The 15,926-nt window shown below is 41.4% G+C and overlaps 1 protein-coding gene across 4 annotated transcripts in view; it reads right to left on the reverse strand.

The window, feature by feature from the left end:
- rptor (regulatory associated protein of MTOR, complex 1) overlaps nt 1–15,926 on the reverse strand; it is a 166,320-nt gene that overhangs the window by 71,695 nt on the left and 78,699 nt on the right. For all 4 annotated transcript variants that reach the window (XM_086083497.1, XM_086083496.1, XM_086083494.1 and 1 more), the window contains exons 10-13: nt 13,007–13,151; nt 8,159–8,234; nt 5,433–5,534; nt 1,258–1,341 (exon numbers count right to left, since the gene is read on the reverse strand). In XM_086083497.1, the coding sequence (XP_085939623.1) occupies nt 1,258–1,341; nt 5,433–5,534; nt 8,159–8,234; nt 13,007–13,151 (407 nt within the window). The remainder of the gene's footprint in view (nt 1–1,257; nt 1,342–5,432; nt 5,535–8,158; nt 8,235–13,006; nt 13,152–15,926) is intronic.

The following is a 15,926-nucleotide window of genomic DNA, read 5'->3' on the forward strand; positions in this document are numbered from 1 at the left end:
AAAAAAAAATGCTTCCAATAAAGTGCTATAATGCACTTTTGTTGAATTATTTTCAGATTTTTTTCCATTTATCATATTACCAGATTATGCAAAATCTTAAAATAAGAAAATTCAACTAATGAAACCCCAGTTGAGGGCCTTTGATGTTGGTTAGTGACAATCAGTGGTACTTTAAACTTTATCTTAAAATGTGGAAAATGCTCATTTTAAGCCTCATGGTACTTAAAACTGGCTGTTAATACTTAAGGATAAGACTGCTTGCTCAAATAAGATAATTAAGTTAAAAGTATCTTAAAATAAGCAGAATGACCTTGTCTGAAAATCTTCTTGTAAGTAAAAAATAATTAGTAAGAGCAAAATAAGCAAATTTAGGTTAAATTTAAGAAATTATATCTTACTTTAGATTTCAGTTTTTGCAGTGTGAGACCTACCCGAGGGGCCATATTTATTTCCTTAACAGACCACAGTGCGTTTTGTGCGCATGTGTGTCACTTCACAGATGTATTCCATTCACATGAGCCTTGCATTCGTTTTTGCAATCTGATTGATTATGTAAAAAGATCGGATTTAACAAAAAATCTGAATAGCATGCATGTGCCTTAGTCAAGGTAGAGGGAATTATGAACTACTTGGACACAAACTATTTGGCGTTAATCAGAGACACATTAATTAGTGGCAGTTGTGTGCTGGCTCCCATTTTACATGAGCTTAAATGTGAATGTTCAAATCTGATCACAGATATGTCCCCACTTATAAGCGGTTGTGCGCACAAGTGTGACCACATTATCTTAGTTCAGGGGTGAACAAACTCGGTCCTTGAGGGCTGGAGTCCTGCAGGTTTTGGATGTTTCCCTTCTCCAACACTGCTGATATATGATCAGCTCATCAGCAAGCTCTGCATAAGCCTGATAACGATCATGTTGATTGGAATCAGCATGTGTTGGAAGAGGAAAACCTCCAAAACCTGCAGGACTCCAGCACTTGAAAAATAATAATATTGTCTTAACTACTGCTAATAGGTCACATTAATAGTGAGAAAATGTTTAGAAATTATTCATCTTGGTCCCATTTTTATAACCCCCCCCAAAAACGGGCATTTGAAAAGGGGTCTTTAAGACTTTTACATCAATTGTACCAACGCACATTAACCATCTACCTAATTTTGGTCAGTATAACCTTGACATAAAACTTCCAACTCAAACAGTGGACATTCATTGTATTTCATTAGAGCAACAGAGGCAGAAATGATAAACACACCAGACTGACAGCCCAGGGTCCAAGGTCCAGAAAACATCCAAGAAGGTCTAGAGCCCGAAGTCGATGCACTTGGCTTAGGAGGACCTAATAGAGAACAGAGGTCAGTGGTCATCCATGCTTTTTCCTGAGCAACAGCAGGATAAGAAATAGCAAAAGAAGCAGAGAGGTCGAGGCAGTGGAGGGAAACAGATGGCAAACTCACCACTATAACCACCAAGTTGGCCCCAAGCCACGCTTGCTTACTCTGATTGTTTATGAGGGGTGCCCCTTTGAATAACATTAGCATTTGATTACAAAAATAAAAAAAATTACCACAGGCAACATGTACAACACTTGCACCAAATTGATTATAAACAATTGTATTAAAGAAAACTATTTGTGTTGTTTCTGTAGCATGTAGCATTGAGCATAGTGTGTACAGAATTTGTTGTGTGAGGACTGAACATTCCCGAGTGACTGTCCCACAGTGTGCGTGGGAACAAGCATATGGAGGAACATAGGCATATACCCACTCGCGCACACGCACGCACACATGCACACAAACCGCCAACACAAGATGTATTATTAGCATACTCCGTGACATGAATCTAGTGAGCGTGACGACCACACGTATAGAAGGAGGTGGGGGAAGACCTCTTCCGGGTTACCTACAGCTCCAAGTACACAGCCCACATGTCCGTGCTTAGTAAAGCATGACAGAGCACCCATTTTATTCTCTTTCATCCTGAAATCTATTACAAGGACAATTTATTTTCAAAATGTTATCTGCAAATTTGAAATGTCACATAATGAAAAGCTTCCATACACCCTTGCATAGATAAACTAATTTCAGGCAAAACTAAAAATATTCAGTTTTGTTTTTGTTTTTTTAAAAGCTGTGCTAAAGGTACAACCCTGCATCAATGTCCCTATTTGAAAATGCATGTGTTCGTATTTATATCACCTCCTTTATTTATGTCACTTTCCTCACTTCCATAATCCTTGTTAGCAATCAGTGTGCCAAGTATAAGCACTTTCTATTACCATGTTTTGTGTACGTCCTGTGAGACACAAACTAAAGGCCTAGATACACCAATCCGACGTCGGGAGTCGGACAGCGTTGAGCCGACAGCATGCGTCGTCTGATCAGTGTATAAATTACTGTCATAAAGTCGGAGTTGGAATATGTCGGGGGTCGCTTTCAGCAAATTCAACATGTTGAATCAGCGTCGGGGCATTTGATCACTGTGATTGGCTGTTAGCTAGCGAATCAGCGCACGGGGCAAGGAGAGGAAGTGACGAACGCGGATAGACAGCACTGATGAAAAGGCAGGACCATTTTCCCCCCGCTAATTTTGCGCATCGTCACCCTGCTGTACCCTCCGCATTTAAACGTACAATGTCTGTCTGGACAGAAGATCGGGAAGATGACTTTGTGTCTTTGGTTCAAGAGAGACCGGCCTTGTATGATATTACCGTTAAAGGGTATGCCGACAAAGGTATGAAAGCCAAACTATGGCATGACATGGGGACGCAACTGGATAGAGCAGGTAGAATTTACTTTTATATACGATACTGTGCAAAAAGCCGGAGGGTTTCATTCACATGGGAGGACATCGTGAGAGAAAATGGTATGCAGTGTTTACACTTTTATATCCCGCCCTCGTAAAGGGGTTTCCGGTTGCCTTTAGGAATAATGACTACCGCCACCGATGGTATGGAGGGGAATGCCTTGTCGCGCATGCGCTGAAGGTACGTAACAGTCGGGTTCGGTGCGTTGTGTATTTACGTCATTTTTGTACACGACGTGCCGACGTCTGGCCCGACGCCACAGGGGGTAGCCACCAAAGGTGGGAACCTTGGTGGTCTGATCCCCAGCTGCTAAAGCTAGCTCTATGGACGTGGAATGTTACACCTCTCTGGCAGGGAAGGAGCTGGTGTGCGAGGAAGATAAATTTTCACGAGACAGCTTGAGCTCTGGTACCAGTCCCCTCGAGAGGGGTTGGACTGGTCCTGACTGTTGTTTGTGACTATGCACAAAACAGCAGTTCAGAGTACCCACCCTTTTGGAGTCATTTTTGGATTCCTTTTTTCTACTGGGTGACTTCAATGCTCACGTGAGCAATGACAGTGAAACCTTGAGGTGCGTGATTGGGAGGAACGAGGGAGGAAATATTATATATTATATTAAATGGCATCTCCTTATCATTCAGGTGTGCCTAAAAGGAAAATAATATATGGAGCTCTAGCATGAAGCTTAAATAATTTTAAGATTACAGTTGTATGCTGCATAACATTGCATAATCTTAAAGGCTTGCTCCAGCTGTTTCCTATCCTCTCTCACCTCTGTATTAGCTTTCACAAACCATGTAGTTCCACCCAATCAGTCTGGCTTTTCCCACAGCTTTAACAAGTCCTGGCAGAACTGCTAACAGAGGGCTTAGTCAGCAGGAAATTACCATTCAACACGGACAGCAACACACTGCCACTGTGCTGTGATATAATACAACACAACAGCTGTAGAAGCCGGTGGGATGGGTAGAGAGGAATACAACAGTTGAATCAAGCCATAAAGGTTCTGCTACACTAATTAGGGATTTTAAAATATGTAACAACTATAGGGAACAACTATAACACTCTGGTCTTGTCAGTCTTTGTAGCTGGACTCTAATGAAGACAATTAGCCTGCTCTTGTCGCACACATTGGCCGCTCAGGAGAGAGATTTCAAGAGAGTTACAGTAATGGTGTGAAAAGTATCGCAACAATGGTAATTTTCCATTCAGTGGACAACTCTCGCTGATATACGAGTTCAATCAAAATGCAATTGTCATGAGCTAAAGCAGCTGCTCGTGCATAATGGAAGGATAAAGCCTGTTTAAACTCAATCTCCACCAAGGCTGACTTAGGTCTATCTGTGAAAGTGATGGCATCCTGGCAGCGGCAAATTCCTCTTTGTTACTTATGGCCTCATCCTAACCTGAAATGCTCAGCAAGCTGTGGTGTGTGGCAGATGAACAGTAAAAGAAACACAAAAGCAAACACTTCCCTTTAGTTCATTTACAGATGGCATGATGTTTTGTTTAATTTAAAAGGGTTTGAGTTTTGCAGTAGCCATTGCCTTTGAGAACATATTACAACTCAATGTTAAGTATCAATTTCCTGATATTGCTATCATCATTCAGCCTGTTCAGTTGTGAAAATAGGACAAAATTTCAGGTTGCGGCAAGGTGATTTAATCTGTTTCATCATGTTGTATATTAAAGAGTTATACTTGCATTATTTATTTAATTCAATAAAGTGCTCTGAGAGAACAGATGAAAACTTACGGTTAATATTTCTATTTGACTGTAAATACTAAATGCAGCATTTCATACTCTTTTTTTTAAATGGCAACATTAACTATAGATTATATTATCTTTCAGAAACATTTTTAGGTCATAGACTGCTTTTTGACAGATTAACATCTAATAATTAATCTAACAAGAAAACTTGACAGTACATATGTAAGAATAAATAATAAATAATAGCTATTCAGAGTATATAACAAGTCTACACAGGCTCCCTGAACAATTTTCAAGTATTTTTGTCCAGTTCTTGGTAATTACTGTTGTGCCGTATTTTCCCCACTAAGGATGACTGTCCTTCATTGTGTTCAATGGTACATGTAATGCTTTGAATATGCTTTCCCACTGTTTACCCTTATTTTTCCTGATGGATACCTTAGAACAATGAAAACCCTCTCATACTGAACTTTATTTGGGATTAATCTGAGGCACTTTAAATGGTGGAAGATCACCAGGTATGTGCTGGCTCTCATTAGGAAAGATTTAGAATGTGATTCGTTAATTATAAACACAGCCACGTCCCCAGTTATAAGAAGGTGTGTACACTTGCACATCAACCCTTTTTTAAATTTTTATTCTTTCATCCTTTCAAAGTATATGTCACGTTAATGGTGGAAAAAGTTTTAACATGATTTACCTTCGTCTCAATTTCACCAAATCTGGCATTTGAACAGGGTCGTGTAGATGACATACTGTACGTCTATATCTATCGATACAAAGTAGGTAGATAGATAACGGATGGCTGGACATGTATGATATATGATATAGATGGAGGATAGATATAGATATGTATACTTCCTTTTTTATATGCTTGTTATTTTGTTTGTTTCAAGGTGTAAGCGTCTACGTACCTGTAATACAATAGGGAGTTGCTCAGGAGGATTCCGGTTCTCTACGCCCATTGTCAACCACACCTGAAATGCCGTTAGCTGTTCTGCGAAGAAAGGACTGTGCTGTGGAGATAAACGCACGCACGCACACGCGCACACACGCACACGCGCGCACACGCACACGCGCGCGCACACACACACACACACGCACACACACACACACACACACACACACACACACACACACACACACACACACACACACACACACACACACACACACACACACACACACACACACACACACACACACACACACACACACACACACACACACAGACAGCCAAGCATAAATAGCCGGTCTGCAGTGACTAAGTTATCATTTCATAACAACCCTGACAACACTGCAGTAACGACATAAATCCTGATCTATCATGATCACCTTCTCCGTATCTCACTCGCTGCTGCCATGGTAGCGTGTCTGACTGATTGGCTGCTGGAGGGGTTTTGATCATGCTGAGTGCTAATGCTGCAGCAGGAATTACGACAGTTAACGACTGTTGATGGATGTCAAAGGGAAGTATCAATGCCTCTCGGCAGCAAGGCTAAATTGATTTGTGCCTAATCAAAGCTTAATAAGTCCCTACACAAGAAAGACTTGCACTATATTAGTGTAAAGATTGAGTTTCTGTTTATGTATGTTGTTGCGATTTATGGCTTGTCCCATCAGGGTCACCACAGCAACCAATATCTTCACCTTATCATACTGCTTAAATGCAAGACAATGGATATAAATTAGGTTTGCGCGGTATAAAAATTCTAATCACACTGGGTAAATGGATAATATGCATGAGAGGTAAAAACAAAATCTCTTCAAGGGATGAGAAAGGCAGAGTACGGGAACAGCTCTTCATTAGTCCTCAGAGACTCAATTATAGTGCTGGAAAGTGATTTCAGTCCAAGCAGAAGGAACAAAAGGAATGAGGATGGAAAGCTGCTCCCATGAGAGCGATGAATGTGATGTCCTCCTACAGGTGGACGACAGGAAAGGCCCAGATCAAAGCGCCTCTATTTAGAAAGTTGTGCCACTCCAATTGTCTGCCTTTTTCAGGGTGGCGTATTTGGTGTCTAGAGCAAAGCGGCTGGAAGTTTCCACGCTTCTGGAAAGCATTTTAGTAAAATTTGGAGTGGATGAATGTCTGTTGTAGTTCATCCCAGAGGTAATTATTGATTAACTTATTCAGTCCCAGCTATTTTCACTGAAGCAATCCCCTTTGGGGAAGGATCCGTCGGGAAGTCGAATCTCGGATTCAAGAGGAGCAGTGTGGTTTTCGTCCCGGCCGTGGAACAGTGGACCAGCTCTACACCCTCAGCAGGGTCCTCGAGGGTGCGTGGGAGTTCGCCCAACCAGTCCACATGTGCTTTGTGGACTTGGAGAAGGCGTTTGACCGGGTCCCTGGGGAAGTCCTGTGGGGTGTGCTTCGGGAGTATGGGGTACCGAGCCCCCTAATATGGGCTATTCGGTCCCTATACGACCGATGTCAGAGTTTGGTCCGCATTGCCGGCAGTAAGTCGAATTTGTTTCCTGTGAGGGTTGGACTCCGCCAAGGTTGCCCTTTGTCACAGATTCTGTTCATAACTTTTATGGACTGAATTTCTAGGCGTAGCTGAAGCGTTGAGGGGGTCCATTTTGGTGGCCTCAACATTGCATCTCTGCTTTTTGCAGATGATGTGGTGCTGTTGGCTTCTTCAAGCCGTGATCTCCAGCTCTCGCTGGAGCTGTTCGCAGCCGAGTGTGAAGCGGTTGGGATGAAGATCAGCACCTCCAAATCCGAGACCATGGTCCTCAGTTGGAAAAGGGTGGAGTGCCCTCTCCGGGTCAGGGATGAGATCCTGCCCCAAGTGGAGGAGTTCAAGTATCTTGGGGTCTTGTTCACGAGTCCTTGAGGGTAGGTTGGAGCGGGAGATCGACAGGCGGATCGGTGCAGCGTCTGCAGTGATGCGGACGCTGTATCGGTCCGTTGTGGTGAAGAAGGAGCTGAGCCGAAAGGCAAAGCTCTCGATTTACCGGTCGATCTACGTTCCTGCCCTCACCTATGGTCACGAGCTGTGGGTCGTGACCGAAAGAACAAGATCCCGGATACAAGCGGCCGAAATGAGTTTCCTCCGCAGGGTGAGAAGCTCGGTCATCCGGGAGGGACTCAGCATCGAGAAGCTACTCCTCCACGTTGAGAGAAACCAGTTGAGGTGGCTCGGGCATCTGGTTCGGATGCCTCCTGGACGCCTCCCTGGGGAGGTGTTCCGGGCATGTCCTACCGGCGGGAGGCCCCGGGGACGACCCAGGACACGCTGGAAGAGACTACGTCTCTCGGCTGGCCTGGGAACGCCTTGGGCTTAATGTTCCATTAATATAACATTCTTCCAAGCTTAATGTGTGAATCCTAACCATAAGTAAGACGTTTTGTTGAATATTCCCATAAAAAGTTGTTTAAAAATAAATTCGGCCACATATCGAATCGATTCGAGAATTGCGCGCTGTAATATTGCGATATATTCCCGAATCGATTTTTTCTAACACCCCTAATATATATATATATATATATATATATATATATATATATATATATATATATATATATATATATATATAAATATATTTATTTTAGATTTGTGAAGAATGAGGAGTTTCACATATGTTTTATATATTTTCTTGTTTTGTGAAGGAAAAAAACACCACACACACTTACCCTGAATGCAGTGCCCTCCTCGATGATGGTTGGCAGCTGAGACAAGCAGATATCCACAGCCAGGTCCCATGCTTGCCTGGGAGATGTGACACACACACAACCACTTCAATTTAACATTTCCTCCTTTCACATACCTGTAATTGTAAAGTTGATACTTTCAGCCTGGGGGCCGAGAGAGGGCAGCAAGGAGCCTTTAATCCCCTTCTAAAGCCCAGCGCTAACTCATGGTCATCATAACTAATTCATGTGGTTATGCAACACAACTTGGACCCCTATCCCGGCTTCTCGATTTGGTCTGTCTCTCACTCTCCTTTCCACTTTCCTGTTTCATTGCTGGGCCTCAAAGGAGCCTTTCCCTCACAATTAGTAAGCGTTAGTGTCAATTTATTGATGCTGAGCAATGCACAGTGCTGTAACAAGATACTCAACAATTGGGTAACTAAAAAAAACAAAAACACTTTATGCTTTTAAATTGCTTTTTTCCTCACTGGTATGCTACAGTACGTATACTGGAGTTTGTACCTTCATTATAGTTGATGCATTACTTTAAAGGAGCATGACGCAACGTTGATGTGTTAAAATAACCATATTTTTCACCCACATTTTTTAAGCATTGTATAATGGACAAGAGGCACTGCTGTGGCACAAAGGCTGTTGCCCCTATTTTCCTGTAGAGTGAAATAATGAGGGATTCGGGACTGAAACTTTAAGCTTTCTCCCTGCCAGGCGCGTGCACGCGCTCAGTCCCGCTCCGCGGAAGGGTTGGGACGGCGGAAGTGTTTGGGAATGTGTGAACCAGTCTGTGGTAAAAGACAAGCGTGTGCCACAGCGGATATAAAAGTGTGTCAATATAATAATAAACCAATACTGCAGTGCGACCCTCCGTCTCCCGGTGGCTCCTTTTGTTCGATCATCGGCCAAAAGTTTTGCTACATGCAACGGGAGTTTTCCGCAGAGGTGACTCTGACCAAGGGAAAAATCTCCCCTGCTGAGGTGACTGGCCAAGGGAAAAATCTCCTCCTCGACCACGGTCAGAATACCGAGCAGGAAAGGATAACACTGTCGAGTCTGCCAAATAGGGCAAAACTAAAGTTGCACAAGCGTCGCGGGAGGACGTGGATCAATATTGGAGCAGCGTTAATATTGGAGTAGGTGGAAAAAAGGATGAAACGGGACCCACAGCTTGCTTTCTTCTTGCTAAAAAGGTAAGACCTCGTCACGAAAATGCGATAGGGTTTATTTATCATAAGAAATGCTCAATAAAACTACCACTAACTAACGTCTCGGCAATCTGGGCGCGTGCACGTTGCTGGCTTCCATTCCGCTTTTTAGTAGAGGGGTCGCAAATCTGCAAAAAGTTGGTAACTTGCGTTCGGTGCCTTTAATGAAGGCAAGTAGCAAACCTTCACGTGGTATTAATCTTCAGTGTTCACCATCTCAAGGCACAATTATATGCATCCAAAATATACTGTATATATTGCAATACAGGATAAAGTAAAAAAAGAAAAAGAAAAAAGTGTGTCAAAACCATGACAAAAAAGGCAAGAAAATGCACATTACATAATAGAGTCTTAATTTGTATAGAAAAGACCTTTGGCAGTGCTGTGTGAAATCAGAGGGCAATAGAAGAAATGCAGGAGAGCCAAATCAGCAAAGGCACGCTTACAGGGAGCAGGATGCAGCACCATTTGGGATAACAGCATTAACTCAGGTAATGGCTGCCAATATCAATGAGCAACTCATCACCAAAACCTGTCAGTGTGTGTGTATGTGTGTATGTATGTATGTATGTGTGTGTGTGTGTGTGTGTGTGTGTGTGTGTGTGTGTGTGTGTGTGTGTGTGTGTGTGTGTGTGTGCGGCACATGTGAAATGGGGACAGCAGTCAACAGAAGAGTGTAAAGGAGCAGTTGGCGGCTGACTAAGCACTTGTTGCCTGCAGAGAGTGGTGCAGTAACACACACTCCCACATTTGTACACACTCCCACACTGAAACTGTCCACAGGGGAGTAATCAGCCTTACATTTTGCTCTTCTATCCAGTTTAACACCATTTGAATAATAATTGCTGTATGTGAGCGGGCACCGTCATCGATCCAGCAACCCCCAAATTCTTTAATTACCTCCTTTTACTGTCCTTTCACTCAAACATCCCAGGTCCCACTTTTATTATTCGAGTGGCCTTTTATCTGTGGCATTTTCATATTTATCGTTCTATCAGTCTTGATTCTCTACACAGTCCTATCATTCTGTGCTGCTAAATACTGCATGTGCTGCAGTGCAGCAGAGCAAAAACATTTTTTTTGCCGTAAACACACTAATATACACGCACAGCTAATATAGACTTGAAAGCGAGAAGAAAACCTATTCGCTCCTACAAGAGCAGGATTCTGTACAAAGAAAGATGTCATCTCATGTTATGCAACAATCGGCCTCACAAGGCAGAACAGAACCAGTGAGAACATTTTCTTTGCTTCTCAACACAAGACTGATAATGAGTGGGAGGTTGCAGGGTTGTATTTATAGGAGAGAGAAAAACAATAGTGGGAGAACTGTTTGTGTAAAGGAATAAAGTTAATGGGAGGAGTGTTTCTTACACAGTGTGCAGAGATACTTAAATCAGTGTACAAGGAGACAGATGAGTACCCCTGAGTGCTTGGGATTAGATATACTAAGAGAGGGATTTTGTATTTAAATGTACATTTTGGACAACTATCGGTAATTAATAAAGGTGTCAATAAAGAGGTCCCTATTTGGGTCCTTAACATAGTAAGTCAATCACGACATATAGCACCATTGCAAGCTAAAGTGCATCAAATTGTTTATACACACATTTCAACGAAAATAAGCATTAATATTTACACTTATATACATAAAGTATAATTATAAAATTTAATTTAGGGCATTCCTGCCTGATAATTCAACATGGATGGCAGTGGATAGCGCATTTTCATACTGCTTGGTGAAGGCATGTTCTTTCGCTTGCAAACCGGAAGAACATAATCGGAAACCAGAAGTATGTTTAGCGAAAATACTTTTCCTTTTAATAGAAATAAAATGAGTTTTTTTTAATGACAAAGAAAGGTTTTTACCATTATTTAACGCCATGAACTTTTATAGAAAAAGCCTTAAAGGCAACACAACTAATGTATTGTACAGTATGCTATTTTTCTATTAAAGTAAACAAGAGTTTAGAAGGGTGGGAACTGTTTTGTGGGTTCGTTTTGGCTCAGTAGATGCGTACCTTGCCTCCAAAAATAAAACGTTTTAATTTTTTTTTATTTAAACGACCTCTACTTTGTGGACAATCACCTATTGGGAGAACTGTACCAGGTTTAGTTGTGCGTGCAATGCAGTGACTTTATATACAACCTATTGACATCTGTGTTGAGAAGCAAGTACCCTTGGTGTGGAGGTGATCCTTTGGCCACATGTAAACTGCAAGATCTCCCCTTGCAGAGAACGTAGTCGGCTGCACGTGATGTGGGCAATTTGCAGTGCACCCTGTGTGTTTGTTCATGAAAACTTTGCAAATTCCCCATTTAACGCTTGAGCGTGCCACTCTCTGAGAAATGTTTTGAAACTTCACCTCTCCCCCGCTCTGCCTTTAGGCAATCTCCCTTATGACTGATGTCTGGATGCTTTTTTATACAAGTGAAGGTGATTTGGTTAGTACATTTGAGTAAGACTGTTTTTGTGGTGTGTTTTTTTAAAGAGCTTTTTTAAAAGCTTCGGTAGGCACAGGAACTGTCCGCATCAAAGGTATGCAGATTAATTTTTGCGTATTAAACTGCTCATCATTTTATTTGTTGCATCAGTATTCAAATGATGTCATGTGCCACACATTGTGTGCCATTTACGGGTGCATGGAATGTTGAACGTCGAATGTGAACTAACAAAAGAGTATCCGTAAAGAATTGCAAGGATAAATCGAAAAGATTTCCAACTGACATAGTCTACCAAAGTGTGTTCTGACTATTTTGATTAAGGTAACACTATCTCTGGGTGACTACAGGCCTGTACAGGACGCTGTGTGTGACTTTGCAGTCCGTTCCCAAAGCCAATTGGCTGGTGCAAAGAAATTTATTTATTTATTTTTAAACGTTGGTGAATATGTGAATGTGCCGATTTTATGTGCGCCGCACCGTGTCCCGCTCCAAATAGCCTACAAATGCGTCATCCGCACTGCACCGCACGCATCTGTGCCCGCCGGTACGGACTACTGTACTGTAAAGTGCAATTGCACCGCCAGAAAATGCTCAGTTGATCACCCCGCGTTTGTTGTTTAATGCTTTGTTAAAATGCCCGTGCTAAATAGGCCTAAATATGTTATAATAATATTATAATTTTAATTAATTATAATAAATGCAATGATAATAAAAAAATTGCATAATTTTTTTCCGACGTTTCGGTTTCCGACCAAGCATTTCTCATTTTTGGTTTTCAGTTTCTGCCCCAAATTTTCATTTTGTGCATCCCTAATAAACAGCTAGAATAAGTAATGGCACTGAGTTCACACTTCCTGTTCAGGGCTTTTAGCTGTCCAGCATTTGGGTGGATTTCTCATTTTACAAATGATCTTCATTAACTTTTGGCTGGTGGCATTTATATCACTGCACGGCCTTTAAAAAAAAAGTTACTTTGATTATAATAAAATGTGGAGAGTACCACTCTGTACCTCTTGTCTAATCAAGGATGTATTTTGTCATTTACTGCAGCAAGTACCCCCCCCCCCTTCCCCCAAATAAAAACACAACAAAAAAATGATGTGGGCAATGCGGAAACTGATACTTTCTTTTCACCTTCTGGACTATTTTAACATGCAAACACAGAATTGTGTTAGTGTCTTACCACATGGCATGCATGTATGTTGGAGGCAAGCGAGGGCTGCTGACTGGCGTACAGTTGTATGACCTCATTATCCTCTCTGCTAATAGGAAATTGCGGAACAAGCTGGCCACCAGAAGGTCCTGACGAAACAGCTTCTGGAACAAATCTACATGCAGACACAGAACAAAAGATAATTAAGACAAAATATATATATATATATATATATATGACAATATTGTTATTCATTATTGAGCAAAAGTTGTTGATTTAAGAAAAACTCGGATTTCATGCGTGCAAAAGTATGTGAACTTCTCACTTAATCGGACATTGCACCTTTCTCCAAACACTTTCTTTAGTGACTTATCAGTCTTTCACATCGACTTTGGGGGATTTTTGCCACTCTCCCTTGCAAAATGCAGCTAATTGAGAGAGGTTGGATGGGCGTCTAGCATAAACTGCCCCCTTCAGGTCCCGCCACAGTATTTTGAAATAATTTAAATCAGGATTTTAACTCGGCACATCCAGAACATGAATCTTGTTGTTCTTTAGCCATTCCTTGGTTGCATTGCTGGAATGCTTTGGATTATTGTCATGTTGCATGATCCATCTTTTACCAGGCTGTAACTTCACAAAGAACGGCTTCAGGTTATGATCCAGAATTTCACAATATTCCTCTGAATTCATGATTCCTTGGACTATGTAAAGTTGTCCAGGTCCTGAGGATGAAAAACCAGCCCAGAACTTAACACTTCACCACCCTGCTTCACTGTAGGGAGAAGGTTATTTTGCAGTGGTATGCAGTGTTGACTTTTCATCAAACATGACTCTTTTAGTTGTGACCAAACAGTTCAATTTTGGACTCATCTGTCCACAGAAGGGTCTTCCAAAAAGCTTCATTGCATTTATTATAATTAATTAAAATTATAATATTACAGACATGTTGGCGAATGGTACATTAAACACCAAACGTGGGGTGAGCAACTGAGCATTTTCTGGCGGTGCAATTGCGCTTTATAGTCAATGTACAGTACTTTGCACTGGCGGGCACGGATGCGTGCGAATGACGCATTTGGAGGCTATTTGGAGCGGGACACATTCACCAAGTTTAAAAATAAATACATTTCTTCGCACCAGCCAATCAGCTTTGGGAACGGACTGCAAAGTCACACACGCCGTCCTGTACAGATCTGTATTCACCCGTAGCAGGGCTGGGAGGGTTACTTTTAAAATGTAACTGCTAAAAAATGTAGTTAGTAACGTAATCCAAGTACCATAATATTAAACTAATGTAACTGGGTTATTTTTGGATTACTCTAATATATATTGATTGATTAAAGGCCATATGCTGTTTTCGAACTGTCACTGAAAGCAACCACACCTCACAGATAGATAGATAGATAGATAGATAGATAGATAGATAGATAGATAGATAGATAGATAGATAGATAGATAGATAGATAGATAGATAGATAGATAGATAGATAGATAGATAGATAGATAGATAGATAGATAGATACAATGAAGATGATGATGCGTGACAACTGCAAAATTAACTTTTATCCCAGTCACAAGTTTAGCCGTGGATATGTGGTGCATGATGTTTAAATAGTGAATTGGTGGGAGGAAGATTTGTTTGGAAGGTGTAACTCACATTATGGTTGTAGGCTAGCGGGCTAGCTAGCAAGAAGCTACAGCACGTAGCATGCCGCTGGACTCTTGGCTCAAACGAGTAAGTTCCAGTGAATACCGGTCACCATTTCCTCCACCCGTCCGTGAAGCTTTTTCAAACTGCCCGCGTGGGAAGGACTAATAATAGTAATTAGATGTGAATACTGACTAATATTCATTTTCACTTTTAACTCCAAGACATAATTGATTTTTCTAAAACTGCAAACCGAACTGAACGGAAAACTATGAGCATAAAACCGAAAACCAAATTGAACCGCGGATTTTGTGAACCGTTCCAACCCTAATAATATATATTCTAGTTTCTAAATAGCCACTCATTGTTCTGATTGCTGCTTTGCACACTCTTGGCATTCTCCCCTCTGGGAACTCCTTCAAGACTGTTGAAAAACCATTTCAGGTGTCTACTTCTTGAAGCTCAACGAGAGAATGCCAAGAGTGTGAAAAAAGTAATCAGAGCAAAGGGTGGCTATTTTGAAGAAACTAGAATATAAAACTACATTTTAATTATTTAACCTTTTTTAAGTACACAACTCCACGTGTTCAATCATAGTTTTGATGCCTTCAGCTACTGTAACTAAAATAGGCTAGACTGGAAGGTGCACTGTGTAAAGTGTTTCCTCACTTTCCGTGGGTGAATTTTTTTGGGCAATATAGCGAGGTACAACCTAAGATAAACCCCGTAATATATGATTTTTTGACCCAAATACAAATACGCGATAAGTGAACCGCAAAGTAGCAAGGAAACACTGGCTATACTTTTTGACTATAAAAGGCTGAGATCTGCGAAAAAGCAAATAGCAGTAAGTTACAGCTTTGTTTTCATTGTTTTACTATACTGCAACTGTAACTGACCAATATGGGATCAAAAAGCACAATGCAACATTTAAATAACATGCTTTCCACGTGGGTGTCTCCAGGACACACTGGCTTCCATCCACCTTACCAAAATACATGTTACAGAAATGAAAGCCTCTAAATTGTCTACTGGTGTGATTGTGAGTGTGAATGACTTTATGTCTCTTTATGCCCCTTGATTGACTGATGACAAGTCCAGGGTCCCCATTCTGGCAGAAGTGAGCTGGGATAGGCTACAGCTCACCCGTCACCATAAAGAGTATAATCAGAAGAAAATGGAAGGGTGGGGGTAAGCCAATTTCCTGCAAATCTATGGATTTCTATTACGGTTGTGGTATTTGTTTTTCGCATGAGCAAAATTGTGTGTGCTGCATGCAAGAAATCTTTTGACAGAGTT

Source organism: Leptonotus elevatus, chromosome 8 (genome assembly GCF_054856555.1).
Source record: "Leptonotus elevatus isolate MCC_2025b chromosome 8, RoL_Lele_1.0, whole genome shotgun sequence".
Lineage (NCBI taxonomy): Eukaryota > Metazoa > Chordata > Actinopteri > Syngnathiformes > Syngnathidae > Leptonotus > Leptonotus elevatus.